This window comes from Blennius ocellaris, assembly GCF_963422515.1.
Source record: "Blennius ocellaris genome assembly, chromosome: 7".
NCBI classification, from domain to species: Eukaryota; Metazoa; Chordata; class Actinopteri; order Blenniiformes; family Blenniidae; genus Blennius; species Blennius ocellaris.
Window position 1 is genome coordinate 3774397 of NC_137656.1, and position 24020 is coordinate 3798416.

Sequence of the window (24020 nt, forward strand, 5' to 3'; positions counted from 1 at the left end):
CTTCGTCGTGTCTCCTCTCTCATCTCGTCATGTTTTCGAGGATTTCTTGCAATTTCTCATCTTTCCCCGTCTTATCTAATCTTCTAATTGTTTCTATATATCTTATTGTGGCTTGTGACTTTCCTTGTGTCGTTTCATCTCACCTTGTCTTATCTTAACCACCGCAAATGTTTTTGGAGACTCGTGTTTCAGTGTCCCGGCTCTCCGAGTGCGACGGCAGCTGTAACTGGAGCGGCGGTGGCGACGGCGGCTCGGTTCAGGGTGTGGCCGCGCTATCGGGTGTCTGCTGGTCCCGGGTGAGACCCTGAGAGGGTCCTGGGCCCTTCAGTTTGGTCGCTGTCAAAATGGCTGCAGCAGCCCGGAAGACTGGTTTTGTCAGGTTGAGGTGTTTCTATTGTCTGTGTGCGCGGTGTCAGGTTTGGCAAGTCTGAAGGTATTTGTTTAGTTTTCCATGCTGTAAACACAGAGTTTAATTGAAGCTGTGCAGGAGCTTCACAGGTATGTGTATTTCAAGTTTGGTTCATTTATAAACCAGTATTTTAGTTTTGTCTCGCATTATAATTCAAACTGTGAGTTTAGATTTGACACAAGCTCCTGAGGAATTTTATATCCAAAACATATATTTTAACCCATCAAAACATCCAGTCACCCCTCAAAGTTCAGCTAAAATAAAAAAAAAAAAGACCACAATTACTGTACACACAAAAATGAACTAAAAATACTAAGAAATGTAAAAAGTTCTAAAATGAGTCATAAGATGATACATTGTGATTAAAAGTGCTTCTATAATGGACATTAACATTAAAAAAAACAACCCCCAACCACAATGATCACATTCAACAACAAATAATAGACGTAAAAGTGATCAAAAAGGAATAAACTTAACACGTGAAATTACGAGAAGATGCAAAACCTCTTAATTAGTCAAAAAGCTGTGATGGAGAACTTTTTAAAATCCCTCAGATATAAAAATGAACATCTTTAAAATCTATGTGGGATATTTTTCCTCTTCATCTCCTTCAGGCTGTGTTGGTTCTCATAATAAACTTTTTGTGATTAAATCTTTCTGGATGATTTTTCTGAATTAGAAATGTATTTTCTTTATTTAAAAAAAAAAGTGGAACAAAACAAAACAAATGCAAAACATGTCTATTCCTTAAAAAAACCTGTTAAAATAGCACAGATTAATTTTTTCCAGCTTTACTTTAATGTTTAGGTTACTGTTAAATATTTTTGAGTGATGAGACTCCTCGTCAAAACTATCACCCCTTAAATGATGATCAGTGTTTTAACTCTTTCAGTTCCACTTTGATGACATAATGCTGATGTATCAGCAAAATACTTTTCTGGTTCTGCCTTTAATGCTCAGTTTGATTTTCAAAGTTTATTTTGGTTTAAAGAACTTTGGAAGTATGGAAATAGATAGTTATAAGGGACCATCGTGATGCACACAGGCTTCTCATGAGCAAATTACGTGATTTTACTGGTTAATTAGACTTTTTCTGGTACTTCTAAAACTTTAAACCAACAGTTACATAATGCATTATCATTACTGCATGACTGTCATGATTTATTTTTAAATGTTTCAATGGGGACGACTGGAGCAGTTTTGTCCCCAAATAACTTCAGATAGTACATATTCAGACTGTGGCATGTCTGATTTTGAAACTGAAAGAAAATAAAAAACATTTTCCAGGCCAACATTTTTCATATGAAAAAAACCCTCAACATTTGTTTTTTTTCTTTCCTCCATTGAATAAAATCAACGTATTTATAGTTTTTTCTAACCAAAAAGTAAAAATTTGAATTATTCACTGTTTGATAGTTTAATGAATGTATGCCAACAGGCAGAAAACTATATGAACCCTTGCTATATTTGTATGTATCATTTTGGCACAATTTTTATTTTCCGTCTTTGGCGACTTTTACGTAATATTTTGAAATCACCCGTTTCTCTTTTGGACATTTCTGATTAATTTGACTCATTTTAGAAGTTTTTTTTTTTTTTAATCAAATGAACAGTTTGATAATTGGGGAAGTTGAATAGAAAATTAAAAACTAAAAACCGGATGCGCCCACCGGTGGACAGACGCGGCGTAGATCCATCGGGACGGGAGCGCGCAGCGCATCCACCGGTGGAGGAGGAGGAGGAGGAGGAAGAGGAAGAAGATGGGGACGGGAGACAGGTTAATCCTGAATGACCTGGGGGGGAGGAGACCACGTGACCGCACCTGTGGGCGCGTCCCTTTGTCTCAGGTGAGCGCGCGGCGGGGACGCACGGTGACGCGCGCGCAGAGTGTTTGTGTGCTTCGTCGGGATCAGACGGTTCATCTCGCAACAGGTGAGTTTCCCTCAAACCCTCGCAGCTGCTTTTAACGTTTGTGTGGAGGAGAAATACACCGTCAAAGAATAAAGGAGATTAAATGTGAAGATAACTTTTATTCGAAAAAGCGTCAGTCTGACTTAACAATTTACCTGGAAATACCTGTTTGTATACTGAGTACTACGAGTCAGGTTTTGTTTTTTTATTCTTTGAAGGCCTAAAATATTTAAAACACTTATTTTGTAAATTTAATTCTGTAATTGAGTGGTGATTAACCAGTTTGGTATTTGTGACTCTCCTGTGACTGTGAACATCAGCTCGAATAGATATCGTGGATATATATTGGAAGAGAAGGTAGAAACATGGCTGGTTTTCCCTCTCTGGTGATTCTCAAAGCTAAACCTGCCCCCAGGCCTGGAAATGTATTTAAAAAAAAAAAACCACTGTGTCACCTGCTAATATTTCGAAAGAGGTGAAGATGCAGGTTTAAGATTGTGTCGGTCGGGTTTCAGTTTGAAAGCCAAGACAAGAATGCAGCCGATTTGTTTCACCACAAACAGACTCGCAAGTTTAAAGGAGCCGCATTGACGTAAATCCACTTCTGGCCAGCAGTGGGCAGCACTGAGTCCGAGCCAGTTAGTTTTGTCACAGACATCCGTAAGAATTTTTGTTTCGCATTTGAACTGCAGCGTTTTGAAAAGGATGTCCTTTTACACAGCAACGGCAGAGACGCGGAAAAGAAAAATAATGCAGTAATGAAACATTATAAACCTGAACAATGGGAATAAACTGACATTCGAATCGGCCGATGGCCATTTTGGATTATTATTATTACAGTGACTCAACAATTAAACTCCTCAGTCCAAGTAGAGTTGACTGGGAGTCATGACACTGGAGGCAAAACATGTTATTGTCTGTCTACTGAGCATGTGCAGAAGAACTATGTATTACGGCTGTGGTGCACATGTGCAGTTGCAGTTATTCAAAAAACGTTAGTTTTCCCTCTCTATTTATTCCAATTTAATGTTAATTTTAAGAGTTAGAATGATTAGATACTAAATGATCATTTTGTTGTTGGAGAAAATGTAAACTACACTTTATTATCACAATTAAACCTCAATAGAAAAAAAAAAAATTAGAAATACTTTCCCAGAGGGAAATTCTTCAAACCTGAAACTCAACTTTTGACTTGTGACAGATTGAGAACTTTATTTAAACTGTGGAAACAATTAACAAGGAGTAAAAAAAATATATATAAAGGTGATTAAAAAAACTTAAATAATTAAATACAGTGAAATGTGGAGAACATAAATAATACAAATCCTTCTTCTAGATAAAGTGATTTCATGATTAACCGCACAACTGAGCTTCTGTACATTTATACTTGGTGTTCATTATAAAAAGCTCCGGCTTCTTTTGTTTTTATTCCTCAATCTCCAGCTGGTTAGCATGTTAACATAGACATACTATGTGATTATTATTTTATTTTATTAGTTGCCTTTAATGGGTTTTTTTAAAAAGAAGAATATGGTGTGCTGCACCTTTTTTAAAGCGCCTGTCTGTGGTTTGTCTGAGTACTTGAAGTACTTTTGTGAAGAAAGTCAATATTTGAAGACTTCTGGTCATGACTCCCTGCTCTCTTATTGCCAACGGCTCATTTATATGGACGTCTATATTAGCGCCAGGACTTTTATGTGCTAAGTTTCATTTTCACATTTCTTCACAGAAAGAGCCTCAGTTTCAATTCAAACAATCGTCCCACAATGACTCTATAAGGCTGAATGTGTTCAGAGTTTTGTCCTGTTAAGAGAAATGAAATGTGTAATGTAGAATCCACTGATTTGGGAAAAGACGCATCTGGTGCACATCTGTATTGTGCATTGTTTTGAGATTTTACCGTCATTGGCTGCTTTCCAACTTCTAAAAATCCAAGTTTTAACAACAGGTATTGGATATTTCCAACTCTGATTGAGATTTATTTGATGAGATCTGACAAAAGCTGAGTGAAAATGAATTTCTAAAAGGAAATTCAAAAAAATTTAACATATTATAAAAAATTTTGCTGCAGAAATGTGATTATGTGAATTAGTTACTGTGATGATATTGTATCATGAGGCTTTCAGTGAGTCTTGAATCTCTAGATTGGCAAGTTAAAATGAAAACAATCTTGCAAAAAAGGTCCAGAAATGTAAAAGCTGAGATGAAGTGACAGTTTAAATGTCCATTTATTGGCCAGTTGCACAAACAACAACAAAAAAAAAAGATGTAGTTTTATTGAGAAAACATATCTGATCTGGCTGGATGTAGGCTAAACTGGGTCATGATCAACCAGAGGATGTCTGTGAACATGAAATCGTCGTGACGGCGTCCTTCACACCAGTCTCCAGGTGTGTGTGTGTGTGTGTGTGTTATTAATGAGAGGTGTGTGTCCCTACAGGTGGAGTTCCAGTCACAGTTCAACATGCCGAGCAACAGACACAGCTACCCGAGTGGCAGCAGGCAGTAAGTTTTACGTTCGGACACGAGTCGCACAAACCACTGGATTCTGCTCTGTGCTTTTATTTTGACGGTTCCAGATGAGCGTGAACAGTTTGTCCAGAATCTACTGACGCCAGTCGGATTAATTAGGCGCTATGTTGGATTTCTCAAATATGAGAATAAGCAGGATTATTAGCAGATTTTCTAGATATGGAAAATCTTGACAGTTCAGTCTTACCAGGACATTCTGAAGGTTCATTCCAGGATAAGGATGTTGTGCTCTCAGCCTGACGTATGATGGCAAAACAACAGAGCTAGAACTCAGCTAGTCCGGATAACAACACACACACACACACACACACACACACACAGCTTTCATGACACACAACTGCTTAAAGATTTCGGTTGGCAACAGCCGCCATGAGAAAATTGACCAATCGCGCTGAAGCCCAGCCTATTGTCGGGGTGTGGCCTTGCCCACAAGAAGAATGTCCAACCGCGGAAGTTGTACACTCCAGCGTGAGGCATTCAGGGTCCAGCGCTGCGCATTGCATATGGCTATCTTTACTTTCTTTGATAAATAAATGGTTAAAAACGTATCTTGCCGTCTTGAGATGCTTTTCGGGCAACCAAGTATAGGGTCAAAGGACCGAGAGGAACCAGCGAGCTTAAGGCCGGGTTCAGTGAAGAAGACGGTGAGATGGAAAATGTCGGGAAATATTCAAGTTTAGCTGTTAATAGGGAAAAAAACAATCCCTGCAGCTTCGGTGGCAGAAATCTAATGGAGCAATCATCTGGTTCAGACCTTAAGAGGTTCGACGTTCAGATGTTAACCATCTACCAACATTTATTTATTCATATATTCATTCAATCTTTATTTAACCAGGAAAATATAAACCATTGAGATCAAGGTCTTTTACAAGGATGAGCACCACATCACAGCATTCATTTGAAAACATAGTGACACAATTAACGGAATATAATAGTTAAAATAAAAGAGTGTGAAATGTAAAAGATTTTAAGGCAAATTGGAATCAAGTGCAATGAAATTTTAAGGCGTGTTCATCAACTGTACAAGCTGTAAAAGCGCAAACACTGATTTAGCGACCCTCGCTTTTTAAATAGTCATAAAGAACGGAAATGATCTAAGGACACCAGTTCAGACGTTTCAGTTTGTTCAGGTTCTTTCAGGCAGAGAAATTAAGAGCTCGCTTTCCAAATTCAGTCCACAAACGACGAACGTCGTCTTGAATTGAGCATGTCCAGAACATCAGACTCAGTGGAACAGAGGTTCTTGACACGTTCTCCGCTATGAACCAGCTCGCGTTCGGACGTCTTACCGTTTCGTGTCGGCCGAGTGTCCCTGACCACGTTCCTCTCCTCTCCGTCACAGTAAATACAGATACAGCGAGCGCACGTCCAACCCGGCGTTCTACCACCCCTCGGACAAACTGCTCCACTTCTACCGCTGGACGTCCTCGCCGGGCGTGATGAAGATCCTCTGCATCATCATCATCATCATGTGTGTGGCCGTGTTTGCCTGCGTGGCGTCCACGCTGGCCTGGGACTACGACATGAGCCTGATGGGCGGCGGCAGCGGCCTGCTGCCGGGCGTCGGGGGCTCGTTCGGCGGGGGCTCGTTCGGCGCCGGCTCCTTCCAGGGAGGCGGCTTCGGGGGCTCGTTTGGCGGCATCGGCGGCGGCGGGGGCTTCGGCGGGGGCCTCGGCGGCAGCGGCCTCGGTGGATCTTACGGAGGGGGAACGCAGATGGATCCCAGAGCTGGAAAGGGATTCATCATCGCCATCTCCGCCATCACCTTCATCGCCGTCCTCATCATCTTCATCCTGGTCATCTCCCGGCAGAACGCCGCCCGCTCGCACAAGTTCTACCTGGCGACCATCGTCATCAGCGCCATCCTGGCCTTCCTGATGATCATCGCCACCATTGTGTACCTGGTGGCGGTCAACCCGACGGCTCAGTCCACGGGGTCGGTGTACTACAGCCAGATCCGGCAGCTGTGTGCTCAGTACCAGAATCAGAACCAGGCCCAGGGCATCTTCCTCAACCAGTACCTCTACCACTACTGTGTGGTGGAGCCCCAAGAGGTGAGGACGTCTGTCAGCACCTCCGTTTCTCTGTTTTGGGATGGCTTGGAGTTTTGGCACGGTGCTCTGTGTGGTTTGGTCGCAGTGTCAGCTGGTGTCTGCTCGTGTCCCCCGCAGGCCATCGCCATCGTCCTGGGCTTCCTGGTGTTCGTGGCGCTCATCATCCTGCTGGTGTTCGCCGTTCGCACGCGCTCCCAGATCAGACGCTTCGGCCAGGATCGCATCCTGTGGGAGGAGGTGAAGGTGGTCAACCACGGCCTCAACAACAGCGTCGGGGAGTGGGTGAGTGTGACTGTGTGTGTGTTCGCGGGTTCGTGGTTTGTGTAAACTCCGCATCAACCTGACCGACTTCCTCGCTGTTGTGCAGCACAACATTGCCCGAAGTCATGAAAAACCTGTTGAAAGTCCTGCTCTGCTTTGGCTGAACTAACAAGCGGTTGAAACACCTCAGAGCCAGTTTGCAGACGACTACCACATTCTAATGAGCTCGTTCTGTCAGCGAAAGTCGCAAAGCCTGGGTGGAGACTGTTAATGGCACCCAATGTTAAAATCTGCCACCTGTTGGGATGATCTGAGGAGGAGTCTCCTCCAGGAGCACAGAGGGATTATGGGATTGACGAGAGAGGATCTGGGGGGGGTCCAGTCGTAGCTCCTGGGAGTCCTCGGTCTATATAGACGACTTTTTCTTTCTGCTACCTCTGTTACTGTCCCGTCTGTCGTCGAAAAGAGTAATCGGATTATTCTCGTGTTCAGCTTCATCTGATTGTGAGGAGTCATATTGGCGCACCTCGATTCCCCAGGACGGTCCGACGTCCTTGAGTAATCTGATTTATTTCCTTCTTTTAGCGCATATGTAGAAAAACTATTGTTGATTAACGTCCCGTGAAAGTGAAGCATCGCTAATAATGGCATACACTTTATCAGCTTGCAAGCTACTTTTTTAAAAACTCGAAGCGAATTTTCTAAAATGCAATAATTCACTATATTCAGTCTTTAGGTATGACTGGATATTTTTTACTTGTTTATTTTCAAACAGCTGAAGCGAACTAAGAACTACAACGCACTTTGTTGGTGAGCTTCTTTGCATTGACTTCTTTACAAAATTTGCTGACTCCTTCGATGACGCTGAGATTTTTTTTTTTAAACTGGTTCCACAATAAACTCTTGATCGTCCATGAGCTGCAAACCGAAAGGCTTTACAAGGCGTTTGTTTTTTTAACTTGCTTTTGATGCTGCTATAATTGGCATCAACCCCAAACTATTAGAAGCTGATGGACTGTTTCCATGGAAACCGCAGATTTAGATATCAGATTAATCGCTCTGCACTTGATTGAATGCATTTTTTATTTATTTATTTTTTAAATCCACCAGAACTCTCATGTATTTGGCCACTCTTGTGCTAATGTGTTTCCATGCGGCTGGGGATGTTTGAGAACAACAAGCAGGTTGAAATAAATCTTGAAACTGATATTGAATTTACACAAGGTTAATGTCTTTGTAATATCAAACCACAAAGCACAGTCTGTGGTTATTCTTGAGCTGGCACCGGGTCAGATACGTTTTTTATACATTTTTTTGTTTCATTTCATTTGAGTCTGCCTGCGTCTGAAATGTGAAGTCAAGAACAAATTTACTGTATTTTGTTAATTTTTACGGTCAATAGCGTTCTAAACACTTGTGGCTGTCAATCAATGAAAGATTTGTTAGTCAGTAAATAGCAATTAGTTTATAATTTCACTTTTTTTCTCAACTCCTTTGCCACGTATGTAGGATACATCTATGAATTGCGATAATGATAAATTTGGGATGTCTTGTGCAGCCCCCACTATAAACCAGTGTTTTTGGGGTGCAAGTGAACTTATCAGCTGGGATTAATACAATACAGTCATTAGTCCTGTTCGTGGGATTGTTCTCATCATGTCATCAGTGATTCAGTGTGTATTGCTCCTCTGTGTTGAGGTCATTTTGTTTTGTTTTTTTTGTCTCGGCTGTTGTTGTGCCATTGTTCATTTATGAGGCGATTTCCCCTGCTGTTCTCACACACCTGGTCAGATCCCCGGTTCACTGCGAGCAGAGCCTGGAGCGTAGGATAATGTGTGTGACAGCTGAGACCAGGGTGCAGGGTCGGCCGGTTTCGCCGGTAGTTTCTGGGTGTGGCCCGCGTGGCCACTCTCGGTTTCAGCAGGAAGCCGAGACGCTGCGCTCCTAAAAATCAGGAAACACGTCGGTGGCATTAACCAGCAGAGATAATTACTGCAATTCCAGGAACAACAACCAGCCAGCCGTCACAAACCTGCTTTCACAGTTATTTTTTTTTGTATTTTTTTTTTTTATCGTACTGAGTAAAGGTCTGAGTTCTCAGACCGAGACCCCAATCAAGACCCGAATCAAGACCCGAGGTCTCGGCAGACGTATCGGCTCAGACGCAGTCGGCCTCGCAGTTCTCTGTTGACGGTATCTGTGGCATTCAGGCATGCGGGGCGAAGCAGAGGAACCAGTCGGTCCTGGTGAATCGCTTCATACAACAACACGGTGTTTATGTGTCGCTTCTAGAGGACGAATATGAAGCCAGTCCGGGAAACTGTGTGTGAAACCTCGAGCTAAACACACGAAGCGGCACAAAAATGAGTTTTCTATCCCAAAATTTTATTAATAATTTATTATGAATTCATTCAGAATAAAAATTTCTCATACAGGAACAATCTATAAAGCTTGTTTATTAGGTCACACAGTTTCAGTGAGCATAATTTAAGCCCTACAATTCCACTTTGTGTGTTCGGCAGCACTGGGCTGTGTATATAAAAAACCCAAACATAATCTTTAAACATTCAGGTTGTTTAAACTTGTAAATAATTTGTTTTTTTTTTGTTTTTTTTAAACACTGGATAAAACACTTTTATCAGTTGTAATACAGAAACAGGAAGTCGTTTCGATCCAATACAAGGATATTTCTTAAATATTGAGTACGACCAGATCAGTCGTTACTTCGGAAAACCCAACCTGACATGTGCACCTCCTCCGGAACTCCTCATGAAAACGTTTGTTTGCCGTTTCAGGTGACTAAAGTGTCTGGCGAGCCCGACGCGCTGGTCAACTCTCCCAATTACAAAGTTGGAGGCTCCGCGGACTATCTGGACTCTTTGGACCACAACAAACCGATTTACCTGCCTGGGTAAGTTCCTCATGACGGGCTGGAGGTAGAGTGGCTGTAGAGGATCTTCAACTTGGAGACCTCAGCAGCAGCTAATTGAGGAAGCTAATGAAGTTAGCATTGTAGCTCGCTTTGGCAGGAAAGGGAGAGACAAGTGGGTTAAGTTTCGGAGTTTCATGTCTGTTTGGAGTCGAATAAAGATCCGAACTCTTCGGTTTGAAATGTCGGCTCTCATTTGCAGGGACTCGGACATCAACAGCTCCGTTGGGGGTCTGAAGTCCAAATACCGGGACTTCGAGACCGGTCTGGAGTCCGGAGACGACCTGGACGAGGATGAGGACTTCAGCATGTGAGTGTGTGACTAAGTGAAAACGACACTACATCGTCCGTTCACGTGCATTTTTGTTCGGTCCGTCCACTGCGGTCAGTTTTGTGTCTCTGAGATCCGAGCTTTGTCTTGTAAGTCTTGAGATGCTGACGGATTGTCCGACGTCCTGAATTAATGGATGGATTCAGAATCTTCAGAAACGATGACCGTCGAAAATCATGCACTGTCTTTTTCTTCCTCGTGTTTTTCTTCTTCTATTCGTCCCTGGATCCAGACTTTGCTGCCTCCGATTGGGTTCGAGGATAAAAGCCTCTATAAAAACAAACGGTGTGACCCGTTATCTGCTCCCCCCTGCAGCTTGTTTCCCCCGATCATCGACGAGCAGGAACGTCTGACCTACAAACGGGAGTTTGACCACGACCACCAGGAGTACAAGGACCTGCAGGCGGAGCTGGACTCTGTGAACCAGGACCTGGCAGCCCTGAACTCGGAGCTGGACCGGCACACCGAGGGCAGCCCGCAGTTCCTGGTGAGAGCCGGCTCTCTTCTTTTAATCCGATGCTCTGGAGGGGCTTTGTGGTCGTCCGCGATCTGCTCTGCTTCTCCTCAGACGCATTAAACTGAGGCCCGAGACATTGAACAACCACGTTGTGAAGTGAAAACGGGAAAGTTTCATCTTGTTTAGGAGTTGCTTTTAAGAAATGGTGACGATTGGAGCCACTGAAAACGCTCCATCGCCATGGAAACGGAGGAAAATACAACTTTTATGCAGACATAGAACTACAAATTAGTACTATTCTGCGAATAGCAATAATTCGTAGTGTATTAATGATAACTTGAGACTGATAATTGCCTCGTTCTGTTCTCAGGATGCCTTCAGCGAATACACCAGGCTGAAGAACTACAAGAAGGTAATCTGAACCGCACCGATTTGTTTACTCAGCAACAGGGAGGCGAATCCGACTGAGATCACATGTACGTTTTTCCTTCCGTCCGCAGTCTCCAGACTACCAGGAGAGGAAGAAACGGTGCAAGTACCTCCGGCTCAAACTGTCACACATCAAGAGGAAGATCAGCGACTACGACCGCCGCCCGTGAGGCCGAGGCGCTGCTCCCAGACGAGTTCCTCAGGGGAGGCCGCCGTCTGATGGGTCGTTTTTAATCCAGCTCTTTTTTTTTTTTTTTTTAAATATCCTCACAACTCATGTGCCGTTTTGTATGTCAGGCTTCGGCTTCTCTGGCGTCTGTGTCTGAATTCTCCTGACGCAAAGATTTGTATGGCGTTATAGTATGTTTTCCCTCAGTCTTGACTTGCAGGCTGTGTAGGTCAGTTTAAATCCTATTAAGGTCCTTGTACAATCCTCAGGGATGCGCCGTTTGTGTAGCGAGAGGAAAACACACGCAGTGAGCCTGCCAGTCTTCTCCGAGGGAAGTTAAACCCTGAAGGGTGTCTACAAAAATCTGCTGCCTGCATGTTTTTATTCCACACTGACCACCGTTTTGGTGCTTGCATTACCGTTTATGCTTTAGCCCTCAGTCTTGACTTGCAGGCTCAAATCAGTTGGTAAAGTGTTTTCATTTGTCCTGTGGTTTGATATGAGTGAGTGCTAACTGCTCCAAGGCTACTCGGATTTTCCGGAGGCGTAGAGAATGAGACACGAGGGCAGAAGACACGAGTGAGCGTAGCAGTCCAAACTGAGGATAAACACAACCCAGAGTTATGAACAATCATCATAGGGCTGATGTGACTAAATGGCAGACATGCACACACGCGTATAAATACATATATATCCACACACCTCCAAAATGAACTCTGTACAGTTTAATGGAAGAACAATGAAGGTGACAATGAAGAGATTTTTTTAATTATCATTTTTGCAGCCATCTTTTAAAAGCTTTTTATAATTTTTATTGAATTGCGCGTTGATAGCTAAGTGGTGTTTATCTCCTGTAAATAGTGACTTTATTTTTTTTCTCCTGTGATGTTGTAAATGATGACATGTCTCTGTTCTCTCACATCTTTTTATTTTTTTGCTCTTGGTAACAGTAAAAGAAAAACCTTGTGTGGCTGTGTGTTGCTCACAAACTGTAAATGTTGTCACTCCCACATTTAATAAAGAGAAACCCTCCAATTTTTTCAGTTCTTGCAAATTTTCTTCCACTCATGCTCAAAATAACCATTTCCTGATCATATCATTTAACTTTGGGGTTGAAAAAAGATTTCTTTTCAATTTACAGACTTGTTAGTTGACATTTTTTTAAAGCAGATTAGTAGAACAGAAATTTATTTAACATTTACTGTACAGCTTGTGCCGGTGCAAGCCTTGGGGGTGTGTGTCTTTTGGGAACATGCACAGTTTTTAGGCAGCAAGCAGTCAAGCAATCGTCTCGACGGTCAGTTTCAGAAAAAGGCAGATGGAAAAAAAACTAGTGCAGTTTTCTCAAAGCTGTTTAAAATATGTGCACAGTAGAACCTTGGACAAGGGAGAATCAAACATAAGTCCTGTGGGCCAAAACTGGCCCGCAACAGGCTGCAATCCAGTCCCACAAACCACCAGGCAAAGTGGTTGTATTGGATTTATAGGATTTTATTGGGACTTTCTACTGTATTTTGCACCAGAATGTTTCATTAAAATTGAATTTATGTTGAGATTGTAGTCATTTTTAACTTTCATCTTGCAGAATTATAGACCGTTTCATCACGTGCACTATGCGCCACGACAAAGCGTAATTTTCAAGTGTAAATTCAACGGTTATTATGGCAATATTGAATAGGAAGTATTTATTTTGTATATAATGCATATGTATATATATTGTAGACATGTCTATGTTGGTTCAGTGTTGTGTTTTTATACAAGTATATATTTAGTGTTTGGTTCATTCAATATCAACCGGTCCTACAACTAATCACATGTCACAATGTGGTATTTCGTAGTCAATAATGTATTAGAATGCACAGTTTAACGCCTATTTTTCCCAAGATTTTCTTGGGAAGGCCTCCAACTATAGAGATTTGTTCTTTCTTCACATGCTCCACATCTTTGGAAAAGGGGGGGTGCTCTTCTGTGAAGCAGTGTTCTTCTATTGGGAACTGTACAATATATATATTTTTTTCTAATTTAGACAGTTTTTGCAATTATTTAGTCTAAATCTAAGATATTGTTTGAATTAAACTGTCAAACTATAAAAGAAGTCCACAGTAAAACTTTCACATACCAGTTAATTATTAAGTTGACCAATATTTAACACACTTTTAACCATTTTGACTTTTCTACATTATGCAATGCTTGAAAATCTACATTCTTCATCTGTAGAGGTCATTTAACAAAAAAATAAAATATAAAGAATTTGAAAGATCATGAAAATTCAGTTAAGGGCTACTTTCATTTTTTCAATGAAAAGAGACTCACACCTCGTCTGTTGTTTGGGTAATAAACATCTTGAGCAAAGGTTTGGAGGACTCATTCTTAAAAATATATATTTTTAAAAACTTGAGGTTCGGGAATCAATCTCTCCATATTTCGGGATTATAGATTTTGTATATTCATGTATTACTTCTCGAAGTACTAATAGAATATTTTCTCCCAGGGATGAATAGGGTATTGTATTGTATTGTAATAAATAATAATAATAATAATGGGAACCAATTTAATTGACCGCCTTGTTTCCACTCGGATGAAAATGTGCGGTGCACTGCTTTCCGTCTCACCGGTTCTGTTTTTGTCTGCGGATTTAAACCACTAAAATAGTAAGTTTTTTTGTGTGAATTTAATAATGAAATGTAAACTGATTTTACCCCTCGTAGATAATCTGAATCTATTCATTTGACGCATTTAGTCGCTACTTGTCCGTGTTTGTTGTTCGCTGCGTTGAAGTACAAAATACACAAAAAACAAGATAATATATTACATGATCGAATTCAAGATAATCTTGTTCAATTGCAGTAAGGACACTTTCTAATTCGGCTCAGAAAAAAAGGTCTGTTTATTGTATATAACGCCATTCCAGATATGATTTCCCCCCCATGTGTTACTGTGGCAGACTCACAAAACAGGGATTTTGGGTCGCAGAAGGCGGTGTTTTTAAAACTATTCTGGTTTATTTACATATTTCAGCTACACAAAAAGCAAAGTGTGTATATAATACTAGACAATACCTGTAACATCTGGCTGTTTTTGGTGAATTAATCTCCAGTAGTTAATTTAGTGATCGTGACAGCGCGATGACAGACTTCATTCATAAACTTTGTAGATTCTAGAGCCTCTGACGGAAGTTGTTTTATTTACAGTCTGATACACAAATATTTAGATTTGATCAGAACAGTGAGTGCATATGGGTCCTCTGGTGTCACAGATAAATACAGATTAATGTCATCCACATAAATATTCAATCAGTGAAGGTGCTACAGCACAATACAATCTGTAGGGGTCAGTCTAATGATAAGTTACAATAACCTCTTTGTTTGTCTGTGTTACAATGAGGTGTGAGTTAATTATCAAATTCTACATGGAATTCAACTTTTTTTAAAAAGAGTTACCTAGTTGTAATGCTTAAAAATGGTGTATGTACAAGATCTCACTGCCACAATGGATCATACCAATCCCAGAGACTCTTTATTTGACAGCTAAAACTGGCCTTCCAGAGGGCGTGATCTGGCCGGCAAGAAGACATTGCAGAGTGAGAAAATCTCTTTGGAACCTTGACAGCTTTCAGCATATAAACAACCAGAAAGGATTTCAAGTGTATTTAAGTTTCTTGCCATTTGTTTTTCGTCTGAAGGTAAACAGGCTGCTATAAAATGGACGAGGAGCCCGAGAGAGCGAAACGCTGGGAAGGAGGCTACGAGAGGACATGGTGAGGCTGAAGAGTGAGGGGGGGCGAAGGGGGGGGGGGGGCGTCATTATAATGTCATGCAGTGTGATGTCGTCGTAACGTGACACTATGATGATGTCATCTTAACGTGGCACGGCATGATGTCATCTTCATGCGACATTGTGACGTAGTCTTAAGATGGCATAGTGTGACATCATTGTAAGGTGACCCACGTGTGATGTCACATGTCATGTGACCTGCAGGGAGGTGCTGAAGGAGGATGAGTCCGGTTCCCTCAAAGCCACGGTGGAGGAGATCCTGTACCAGTCCAAGAGGAAAAGGTGTGTGTGTGTGTGTGTGTGTGTGTGTGTGTGTGTGTGTGTGTGTGTGTGTGTGTGTGTGTGTGTGTGTGTGTGTGTGTGTGTGTGTGTGTGTGTGTGTGTGTGTGTGTGTGTGTGTGTGTGTGTGTGTGTGTGAGTGGCGATACAGTTAATCTGCCCTGATGCCCAAAGAAGATGGGATGCTGTGTTAAATGTAAATAAAAACAATGCAATCATTCGTAAATCCAATAAAGCTTGTTTTTTTTTTTTTTTTTTACACCCAATAGCAAGTTGGAATTTAAACCTTTCATATTTAAATGTGAATCTGATTGCATTGACTCTTCTCACAAAAGTAGGGCTCAGAGATTTTCTTCCAGACGATGTTTAACACTGTGGATGGAGATCTGAATATCACTGGATTCTGTTTTTGCTTCCAAATAATAACGTCTCAGGTTTTTTTTTCCGTCTGGATTGAGTTTGTTAAGATTCAAAGCTTTGAAAACATGTTTGTGTTTGCAGAGTGATCGAGAATCATGGACAAGTCAGGTTGGGGATGGTGAGATGTTAAACGTTTGTCACGTCTTTCATTAATTTTCATCCGGTCACTCAATTCTGGTAAGAATAAAACCCACCAGGTGACCCTCCTGGAGAGATTTCAGTTGATTTATCCTGCTGTCATTTTCAGTGTGAAGTTAAAAAAACAAAAAGTTATTAGAATAACTCGGATAGATGGTTAAACAATGCATCAACTTTGAAGAGCAGTTCGTCAAAACTCTCTATGTATGACGCGCTGATGTCTCGTGCTCCAGATGCGCCACCTCTACGTGGTGATCGACTGTTCTCGGACCATGGAAGACCAGGACCTGAAGCCGAACCGCCTCACCTCCACGCTGAAGGTACAACCCCGACACGGCGAGACGGGAGCCGCTCGCCTCGCTCCTCATTCACGCCTCCTCTGTTCCTCCTCAGCTCGTGGAGGCGTTTGTGGACGAATACTTCGACCAGAATCCCATCAGTCAGGTAAACTCGCGTCTCGATGCTAGTTTCTGCCATTTTCAAAATGTTGCCGTGGCAACACAAATCTTTCCAGAAGTTAAAATGCAATAAGGATGCATTTTCCACCTAAAGGTCGCCACAGAAATGGGGCATTAAGAGTTTGCTGGTGGGTCACTTCTGAGAAAGACCGGAGAGCTTCTCTCTTCTACCTCCCGATCGCAGTGTGACAAACTTTTGAGTAAAGCAAAAGATGCGTTTCCCCTCGTTTCCGTAGGAGCAGTTTTCAAAAAGTTTTGTTTTCAGTGGCTCCGAGCACCGTCGTCGTGTAAATTCCATGCCGAATGGTCCGTCATCGCCTCTCCTGCCACTTCACTTTCAGGTGGGCCTCATCACCACAAAGAACAAACGGGCGGAGAAGCTGACGGAGCTGGCAGGTGAGCGTCGCGTGACGGGAGGACGTCAACAACCCGACATAAACACAAAGGCGGCGGCTCATTCTGAGACGCGTCTGACGTTGTGCGACCTGCTCCAAATCGCAAACTCTTCCCTGGAACCTTCACCGGGACGTTTGTTTTTCTCTCCGCCAGGAAACCCGAAGAAGCACGTCGCCGCTCTGAAGAAAGCCGTGGACACGGCGTGCGCCGGGGAGCCGTCGCTCTACAACTCCCTCAGCCTGGCCGTGCAGACCCTCAAGTAGGTCCCGCTCCGCTTGTGGAAAGACGAGCTGAACGCAAGTGGATGTGACACAAGTCACCGACTCCTTTCAGGCACGTGCCCGGACACACGAGTCGGGAGATCCTGATCGTCCTCAGCAGCCTCACCACCTGCGACCCGGCCAACATCTACGACCTGATCCAGGTAAAACGTTGCCTCCCCCCCCCCCCCCGGCGCTCAGTCGCGGCTTCTCCACTGTCTCTCCGTCCTCACAGACCCTGAAGTCCCTGAAGGTCCGGGTGTCGGTGATCGGGCTGTCGGCCGAGGTGCGGGTGTGCACGAGGCTGACGAGGGAGACAGGCGGGTCGTACCACGTCATCCTGGACGAGAGTCACTTCAGGGAACTGCTGATGCTGCACGTCAAGCCTCCTCCGGCCAGCTCCTCGTCCGAGTGCTCCCTCATACGTATGGGTGGGTAACACAGCCAGTCAGTCTTCACTTCAGGCTGAAGCTGAGGAGCGCATGAAAAAAATTTAAAAATACTGATCCTTTGGTGGTGCATAGTTTATTACACAAATTGTACGGTCTGAATGACTCCATCCACAAGCTTCTGAAAAGGAAAGCAGCTCTTAACCATAATTCATACTCTATGTGCAAAGGCTCCGAGTAGCCTCAGACCCCCTCCAACAGCCTCTTAGTAGCCTCAAACCCCCTCCAACAGCCTCTTAGTAGCCTCAAACCCCCTCTAACAGCCTCTTAGTAGCCTCAAACTTCCTCCAACAGCCCCTTAGTAGCCTCAAACCCCCTCCAAAAGCCTCTTGGTAGCCTCAAACCCCGTCCAACAGCCTCTTGGTAGCCTCAGACCCCCTCCAACAGCCTCTTGGTAGCCTCAAACCCCGTCCAACAGCCTCTTGGTAGCCTCAGACCCCCTCCAACAGCCTCTTGGTAGCCTCAAACCCCGTCCAACAGCCTCTTGGTAGCCTCACACCCCCTCCAATAGCCTCTTGGTAGCCTCAAACCCCCTCCAACAGCCTCTTGGTAGCTTCAGACCCCCTCCAACAGCCTCTTGGTAGCCTCAGACCCCCTCCAACAGCCTCTTGGTAGCCTCAGACCCCCTCCAACAGCCTCTTGGTAGCCTCAAACCCCCTCCAACAGCCTCTTGGTAGCCTCAAACCCCGTCCAACAGCCTCTTGGTAGCCTTAAACCCTGTCCAACAGCCTCTTGGTAGCCTCAAACCCCGTCCAACAGCCTCTTGGTAGCCTCAGGCCCCCTCGAACAGACGATGAGTAGCCTTGAACACCCTCTGTAGAGATGAGTTCAAAACTGTGATTTAAAGTCACAGATGTAGTTCTATATCCAGTTCAGGCTTTCCTCAGTGTGTGTTTCTGGTGTGTATTTCTTCAGGTTTTCCTCAACACACCATCGCCTCGCTGAGCGACCAAGACTCCAAACCTTCGTTCAGCATGTCGTGAGTACAAAAAAAACACCAAACAAACCGCTCCTGTTCAAACCTGGAACAATAACCCTGGATTAAACCTGTTTTAACTGAGGAAAACAAACAAACTGTACAAATCATGACATTTTTAAAAGGTGGAATATTAAGAAGGGCAAAAGGAAAAAAAAGGTTTATGTATAATTAAATAACTGCATACAGTCAATATTAATCATAATAAAACACAATATCACAGATTTGAACTGAGTTTTTCTGTTTTATTTAAAATTTTCTGGATTAAACGCTAAAAGATGCTTTTTTTAAATTAAATATTCTGCTTGCATTTCTATTTAAAAAAAATATAATGATAATAAATAAATATAATGATGATAATAATAATATTGTAATTATTATAATTAGTATAATAATAATAATAATAATAATAATAACAATGATTATTATCATTGTTGTTGTTGTTGTTTTTCTTCTTCTTCTTCTTCTTCTTCTTCTTCTTCTTCTTCTTCTTATTATTATTATTATTATTTTTTTTTTATTTATTTTTTTACTATTTTTTTTATTATTATGTGGAGGACACAGATTATCTACTAAAATCCTGAAGTAGGATCTAAGGTGTGTTGTGTGTGTTTGTCTCAGCCACCTGGACAGCAGCGGGGGTCCCGGTCTGTCTCTGGGGGGATTCTTCTGCCCTCAGTGTCGCTCGAAATACACGGAGCTCCCGGTGGAGTGTAAAGTCTGCGGTAAGTTTAGAGTATTGCTCCTCCATCAGCGGTAACACATGACCTCTGACCCCTGACCCCCTGTCATCCCACAGGTCTGACCCTGGTGTCGGCCCCCCACTTGGCCCGATCCTTCCACCACCTCTTCCCCCTGGAGGTGTTCACAGAGACCCCCGTGGAGGAGCTGCAGGGAGACAGGTACCAGCTCAGATCTAATCTGAGGGTCTTGATCTGACGGTCGCGACCCGGCGGTCCTAATCTGCGTTCTGGTTCCAGGTTCTGTGGGGGCTGTCAGGGAGAGCTGAAGGACAAAACTGTGAGGACCAACACTTTACTCTCATTACACCAGATTATTACAGAGTAACAGAAGAGATTCTGACTTTTATTTTACATAAAATCACTGGAAGCTGCATTAGCATTATTTGAAGCTCTTACATCACTAAACTCCTGTTTACTGGAGGAAAATCCTCATTAATCCAGATTATAGAGCATCTTCCTTCTTCTAAAATTCAGATTATAGAGCATCTTCCTCCACTAACATCCAGATTATAGATCATCTCCCTCCACTAACATCCAGATTATAGAGCATCTCCCTCCTCTAACATCCAGATTATAGAGCATCTCCCTCCTCTAACATCCAGATTATAGAGCATCTCCCTCCTCTAACATCCAGATTATAGATCATCTCCCTCCTCTAACATCCAGGACAAATGCCAGGACAAAAGAGAGAGTTACTCGTGTGAGAATTTGCAGGATTACAGTAATAGTAATAGATTACTTCATGACTTCACACCCGCTCTCTCGGTAGGTGTTCTGCTGCCCGTCGTGTCACAGTGCTTTCTGCTTTGAGTGTGACCTCTTCATCCACGACTCGCTGCACTGCTGCCCGTGCTGCATCCACAGCCAGGGCGCCTCCTGAAGCCTCCTGTGGAGGTCAAAGGTCGATGGGACGGAGCAGCGGTGGAGGAAGCCCTGCAGTCTGCTCACATCAGTTCTGATCCTCCGTTTGCATTGTTCAAACTTTTGTATTTATAGTTCAGATTGTGATTTTGACGGTTGCAATAAAATATGTTTCCTACAATTTGTTTACTTTTTTCATTGTTTATTAAATGTGATGTTCGTGAAGTGAAAACACACAACTTCAGTAGCGTGTTGGGGATCCGTTTCCACGACAACGGTGCTAGGGGCCACTGGAAACAACTTTTTGAAAACACTCTCATTTCCATGGAAACAGGATAAAGCCTATCTTTTCTACTGCACATGCTCAGTAGGTGGACAATAAGGACAAGGTTTTCTTCCAGAGTGTCATGACTCCCAGTCCATATTTTCCTGGACTTTAGTAGTTTTATTATTATTTATGTCACGGTAATAACAATCCAACTTAGTCGTCTGTCCATATAAATGTCTGTGTTCTCCCATTGTTGATATTAGTGTGTTGTTCTCTGCACGTGTGTGTGGTTTCATCCCAATAACATAATAATAGTGTTTCTGACATATCCAAATTCCAACACTTTATTAGTATGAAAAAAGGTAAATTATGTTTTTTTTTTCTAAATGACAGCAGTTAATGTGTGCTTTTTATAAATTTAGAATATCATCAGTATTCTACTGAGAAGCCTCAATATCTATATCTATCTATCTATCTATCTATCTATCTATCTATCCATCCATCTATCTATCTTGGATCACCACGTAGTGGCAGTGATGAGCTGCACGGACTCGTCACGTGCAGGCAGCGAGAACCATGACGTCAGATCCGGCGCCCCATTAGAACGTCTACTGGCGGGAATCTGTCAAGATCTCTGTCACTCGCTCTCGCGTTTCTCTCTCCATTCGCTACCTCGCTCTACTCCTTTATCTCTCTCTCTCGCTTTGTCACGCGCCGGGTTGAAAGGAAAACTTTAATCCGCAGGTGCGATGCCGCGCGTGCTGAACGGGATCGTGGCCGTGTGCCCGGACCTGGGGATCGGCTGCAGCGGGAACCTGCCGTGGCACCCGGTGCGGCTCAGGTGAGGAGCGCGAGATGGGACAGCTCTGTGAGGGTTGTTATTTTAATAGTAATAATTAAAAAAACAAAACAAATTGATACACTTGTTTTATTTACATTTGCAGTAAAGAATTCGCGCATTTTCGAAAGATGACGTCCACACCGCGTGAGGAAGGTGAGCTGCATCACGTGAATCAGGTTAAAGGTTTATCACACACACACACACACACACACACACACACACACACACACACACACACACACACACACACACACACACACACACACACACACACACACACACTTGTATCCATCTAATTTTCTATTTGTCTAAAATGTAATAATATCCACTAAAACAACAATGTGCCAATAAAGTTAGAATCGTTCCCTTTTTTAAATGAAATGAAGCCAATCATCTTAAAAATATTACTTTGCAATAGTTATTGTGGATGTAATAGTCGTCACAAAAATATATTCACCTCTCTCTCTCTCTATATATATATATATATATATATATTTATTTATTTATTTTTTCCCCAGTGTGTATATAAATGTGTGAGGTGATGTAATGATGGATGAACTGGTTGTCCTGTCACAGGGAAGAAGAACGTGGTGATCATGGGCAGGAAGACGTGGTTCTCCATCCCGGAGAAGAACCGACCTCTGAACAACCGGATCAACATCGTCCTCAGCAGGCAGTGCACGTACGACATACACACACACACACACACACACACACACACACACACACACACACACACACACACACACACACACACACACAGAATATAGTCGACTCACCAACAAACATTGATATTTATAATGTACATATTGTTCGTATAAAATCCAAACACTTTTTAAGAATGTGTTCACTTGGAATATTCTTTATTTATTCTTTAACAAGCTAAAGAATGAGAAAATGTCCCTGATGTGGTTATCTGACAAGGCAGCTTGGGAAAGTTGGCGATGAAACATACACTCATGAGAATAATAATGATAATTTAAAAAACAAGTCCTTATTTAATTAATTAAAAATTATAGCTTTTTTTTAACATAGTATTTTCATTTGAAATACTAAATATAATATAGTATTTTCATTTAAAATAATGTATGTAACCCAAATATAATTTAAGAATAAATTTAAATATTCACATATAAAATAAATGTAATTAATCAAAAAATAGCTAATAAACAACGTACCTAAGAAAAAATGTAGACAAGTTGGATAGTTAAAAAAAAGAGAAAATTGGGAATAAAAATTTAAATGTATACTTTTTTAATTGAATATATTAGAAATGTTTTATTATTATATATTATATTAGAATATATTATATTATTATTTATATATATATTATATTAGAAAAGTATTGGTGTCACACTGGTGGTCATTGACACTTTCTTTGTGTGTGTGTGTGTGTGTGTGTTGATGCCGCAGAGCGCCCCCTGCTGGAGCTCACCACCTGGCTGCAGACTTCAGCGCGGCTCTGCGGCTCGTGGACACGGAGCTGTCGGAGCAGGCGGACCAGATCTGGGTCATCGGCGGCAGCTCCCTCTACAAGGTACCAACACTTTGAATCACATGTTACAGCCCCTGCAATGCCACCTGTGTACACTGGTGGGCAGCAGTGATTCAACTGGGGGAAGTCGCATTTCACCACCATGGTTCAGCTATATCTAAACTCTGGGCTCCTCAGGAGATGATGGAGAGCCCGGGAACCAGGAGGCTGTTCGTGACTCGGATCCTGAAGCAGTTTGAGTGCGACACGTTTCTTCCCGAGATCAGTCCGGATAAATACCGTCTGCTTCCAGAGTAAGAGCCACGTGACACAAGACACGTTTCCAGTCTTATCTTGAAGGCGTAAGCCTCGCGTCTTCCTGTTCTGATGAGGTCCTGGGAGCTGGGAAGGCTTTGTGGCGGTGTGTTAGCTAGAGATCCGTTTCCCCCCAGAGTGTCATGACTCTTAGTCCCTATTTCTCCTGGTAGTTTTATTTTGACAGTCACTGTAATGGCAATCCAACTTGGTCGTCTGTCCACTTGAATGTCTGTGTTCTCCTTTTGTTAATGCTTACAGTGTATTGTTGTAAACAAACAACAGCACCCACTAGTGACTCAACATGCTCACTACAACTGTTTCTGTGGAAAAAGACATTGTTTTCAAAATATACTCGCAAAATAAACTCCAAATGAGAGTTTTGCTTAAACCACTTAATGACTCGGGTTTTTTCCTCTCTGGATTATTTGCACATCCACTATCTCTGTAGTTTTAAATAAAAGTGTTTTCTGCTGCAGGTTCCCAGGAGTTCCTCAGGAGCTGCAGCAGGAAAACGGCATCCAGTACAGATTTGAAGTGTACGAGAGCATCGTGCAGTGAGGAACCGGCGAAACAAACCGGACCAGTGAGGATGACGCTCACTTTGTAATGTTTCCATGTCTAATTTAAATAATTCAGTCACAAGTTTATAAATAAACACTGATTTCTGCCCATGATCAAAATGAGTTTTTTTTTTTTTTTGGTACATATTGTGTTCACATTGGGGATAATTCTGGATTAGTGGTTAGTTTTGCTTCAATGCAAATATACCCTGGTTTGATTGGATGTTAGTGGGAGGAAGATGCTCTATAATCTGGATGTTATCTGAAGTTACAGCTCCATCAAAACAAATATAAAATAATGACAATAAGATATATATATATAG

General features: G+C 42.4%; 3 protein-coding genes across 3 annotated transcripts; all 3 read left to right on the plus strand.

The window, feature by feature from the left end:
- Positions 1-2316: 2316 nt before the first annotated feature.
- Positions 2317-12509, plus strand: oclnb (occludin b). Its single transcript, XM_080499470.1, has 9 exons — positions 2317-2341; positions 4761-4825; positions 6195-6906; positions 7024-7188; positions 9963-10078; positions 10299-10406; positions 10743-10914; positions 11255-11296; positions 11385-12509. Exons 2-9 carry the CDS (start codon positions 4785-4787, stop codon positions 11481-11483), a joined length of 1455 nt encoding a protein of 484 aa, XP_080355596.1. The 5' UTR covers positions 2317-2341; positions 4761-4784; the 3' UTR covers positions 11484-12509.
- Positions 12510-14078: 1569 nt separating this feature from the next.
- Positions 14079-20408, plus strand: gtf2h2 (general transcription factor IIH, polypeptide 2). The gene is made up of 16 exons (XM_080499471.1): positions 14079-14133; positions 15010-15062; positions 15165-15239; positions 15461-15538; positions 16037-16073; positions 16327-16413; positions 16487-16537; positions 16893-16947; positions 17101-17206; positions 17281-17371; positions 17443-17638; positions 18572-18635; positions 19254-19357; positions 19432-19534; positions 19613-19652; positions 20145-20408. The coding sequence occupies exons 3-16, from the start codon at positions 15184-15186 to the stop codon at positions 20253-20255; spliced, it is 1179 nt and encodes a 392-aa protein (XP_080355597.1). The 5' UTR covers positions 14079-14133; positions 15010-15062; positions 15165-15183; the 3' UTR covers positions 20256-20408.
- An 845-nt stretch (positions 20409-21253) lies between these two features.
- dhfr (dihydrofolate reductase) lies at positions 21254-23695 on the plus strand (the record flags this gene model as incomplete). The annotated part of the gene is made up of 6 exons (XM_080499750.1): positions 21254-21345; positions 21449-21498; positions 21922-22027; positions 22759-22882; positions 23018-23133; positions 23614-23695. The coding sequence occupies 6 exons, from the start codon at positions 21254-21256 to the stop codon at positions 23693-23695; spliced, it is 570 nt and encodes a 189-aa protein (XP_080355876.1).
- Positions 23696-24020: the final 325 nt, after the last annotated feature.